The following is a 2,822-nucleotide window of genomic DNA, read 5'->3' on the forward strand; positions in this document are numbered from 1 at the left end:
ATAGATAGATAGATAGATAGATAGATAGATAGATAGATAGATAGATAGATAGAGAGTTTGCTTGACGTTTTATATACTAATCTATTTATACTCCCCCTATAAGTATACTTTTACTGATCATTCTGTTTAGTATGTTAATAATTTTTGTGCTCCGTTATTTTATAATTACATTTCATGGTATACTCCCTTATAATTACAGTTCAGTGTAGCTGCTCTAATTCAATTACTACCTCAGCTTCAAGATGTCACAGAAGCATAACTGTAGTTTGTCAGCCTGGCTTGATACACACATTACCCTAGGGTACACATTTTATTTAAAAAAAATAATATTAACAAGAATGATAACAATACAAATAATAATATTATAATTATTACTATTATTAACAATAATAATAGTAATAATAATAATTATTATTATTAGTTAATTTACTATAAACAAGGCTAAAACCCCCTCGTGTCTGTATGTCTTATTATTTTAGCGAATGAGAATATTTCCATAATCTATAACATATAAATACATAGAGAGAATTACTAAAGAAGGTCACAGGTCATACAAACGTGTGCTCACTCCAGGCACCGAAATATACATTCTTCTTGAACCTGACAGCTAATAGAAGGGAAGGTGCAATATTTTTTTTGTACATTATGCATCCACATTGATATATTTATTTTATGACTAAAGTAAATACGCAGTTTTTATCTACATCTTCGGCTAAGTCTTATTTTATATTTTGCTGTCGTTGTCTATTTACAATTTGTTGTATTCTTTGCTGATGGCCAAATGACCGGAGAAGACGTCCAGTAAGCAGTAGGGGGAAAGGAATGATTGGCTTGTCCAGTGCCTTGTCTGGGTCTGATGGAAATTGGGTGTGCAGTGTGTGTGAAATTAGCATAGTCTTTGGAGTGCGCTGTGTAGCTCTGGTGCACTTTGCCAGGCTATCCCCAGGTGTATTGAGGCATTCTCTGGGCACCCAGGGACAGGGAGCTGCTATTCTTTTCCTTCCATGATTAGACACAGCCCTGCAAGCTGCACCATATGCTTCTTCTGATCAAACAAGCAGCTACATAGGCAGCAATAATTGACGAGATCTGCTGGAAATCACGCAGAAAACTAGCCTACTGAGACTGGGAGACTTGACAAATCATTGCTAATAATCCTTTTAGGAACATCTCTGACTTTGGAGTTTACAATAGCTTCATTTTTATCAACTAAGCGCTGACAAAATGAAGAGCAAACCAGATTCCATATTTTATTGCTCGATAGTTTGTCTTAATGATAAAAACCGGGTAAGCAAGCTGGGCGAAGACAACCAGGTGAAGTTAAAAAGTTAATATAATAGGTGCAGTATTTGGATGTTGTTGGCTCATAAGGGGTAGGTCGGATACAGCAAAGTTTGCAGAGAGAAAGTATTTTAGTACATATCTTGTACCGGGGACAAAGGGTTTAGCTGGCACAATCTCTGCCAGATCCACAAGCTGACATCCAGGGACGTTCAGAAAAGCGGGGAGAGACAGAGGAACATTTGTACAAGGTTTAACAGATGATCCTAGGAGTGAAAGGAAAGTAAACAAGGATAATGATGACCTACCTTCGGGGAAAACCACTCTCATTTTTAAATAGCTGGTTGTCAGTCTGATTATGGATGCTTTGTCCAGCTGGGAGGTGATGGCAGAGGGCAGTGGCAGCAGTTTAGCCAGTTCATAAAACTCACTGTTTTCTTTCTCCCGTCTAGTCCGGGCAGCGTTTTTGGATTTCTCTTTCATGGCGGAGAAGTAATCCTTTCTTAATTTTATTAGACACTGAACTCCACAGAATCATCAAAAAAGAGCAGCGTTCTTCCAGCTGGAGATCATAGAAGAAGGGGGTGCAGCCTGAAGATTGGAGATAATGGAGATGGTGCTGATGCTGCAAATCAAGAAATAAGGGCAGCTATCCTAAGAAAGTTGATATCCAGGTTTGGGCTCCGATTGACAGACGTTGGATAAGTTCTCCTTTTGTCCAGCTCAGCCACTGGTGTCATTCCAGGACAGAGGCGAGGATGTCAATGTATCAAGTCAGAAGGCCCCACACTGTGGAAGAGAGCAGGGACATCCAAATCAGCTGACCCTTACATAGCCAGGTGACAACAAGACACTTCTCTGATGTCACACATGCCTTACATATCATCATATCATTACATATCATATTATGATTGGAGAAATGGAATGTGCTCAATTTATGGACTGAAGACACTTAACTCCATCAGAAAATCAGCCCCGAAATGTACCAACCTGTGCGAGTGCCCGACAGACCTTATATGAATCTACAAGCACTCACAGAAATTCCACAACCTGGGGATGATTTTCTAAAGGAGTTCACAATCTTCACTCAATAAACTGAGCAGAATGCATTTCATTTATCCAATCATGTAAAAGCAAATGTATTGTATTTGCCCATGACTGGTTACCATCCTGTGTCATGTACATGCATTTCATATATCATCAATCATATAAAAAGCAAAGTCCTGTGTATGTCATCTGCACAGAATTGGGTGTCATCATGTATTATGTACATGTATTTCATGTATCATCAATCACGTGAAACGGAAATTCCTGTTTATGTATTATATCTGCACATGGTTGGGTATTTAAAGTGAACACAGCTACAATGTATTGAGTGAAGATTCTCAACTCCTTTAGTAAATCAGTATTCAAATACAAATATATGTATATATATATATATTTAAAGGTATAGATAAAATGAAGCGTATAATCCGCTAATATATATATATATATATATATATATATATATACACACACACACACACACACACACTATATTC

At 37.6% G+C, this 2,822-nt stretch overlaps 1 protein-coding gene across 1 annotated transcript in view; it reads right to left on the reverse strand.

Annotated features, from left to right (window-relative positions):
* SIM1 (single-minded family bHLH transcription factor 1) overlaps positions 1-1,880 on the reverse strand; it is a 96,054-nt gene extending 94,174 nt beyond the window's left edge. Inside the window, exon 1 of the mRNA XM_018564085.1 lies at positions 1,590-1,880. Coding sequence (XP_018419587.1) covers positions 1,590-1,764 — 175 coding nt within the window. The 5' untranslated portion in view covers positions 1,765-1,880. The remainder of the gene's footprint in view (positions 1-1,589) is intronic.
* Positions 1,881-2,822: the final 942 nt, after the last annotated feature.

The sequence above is a fragment of the Nanorana parkeri genome, unplaced genomic scaffold, assembly GCF_000935625.1.
Source record: "Nanorana parkeri isolate BGI_ZX_2015 unplaced genomic scaffold, ASM93562v1 scaffold723, whole genome shotgun sequence".
NCBI classification, from domain to species: domain Eukaryota; kingdom Metazoa; phylum Chordata; class Amphibia; order Anura; family Dicroglossidae; genus Nanorana; species Nanorana parkeri.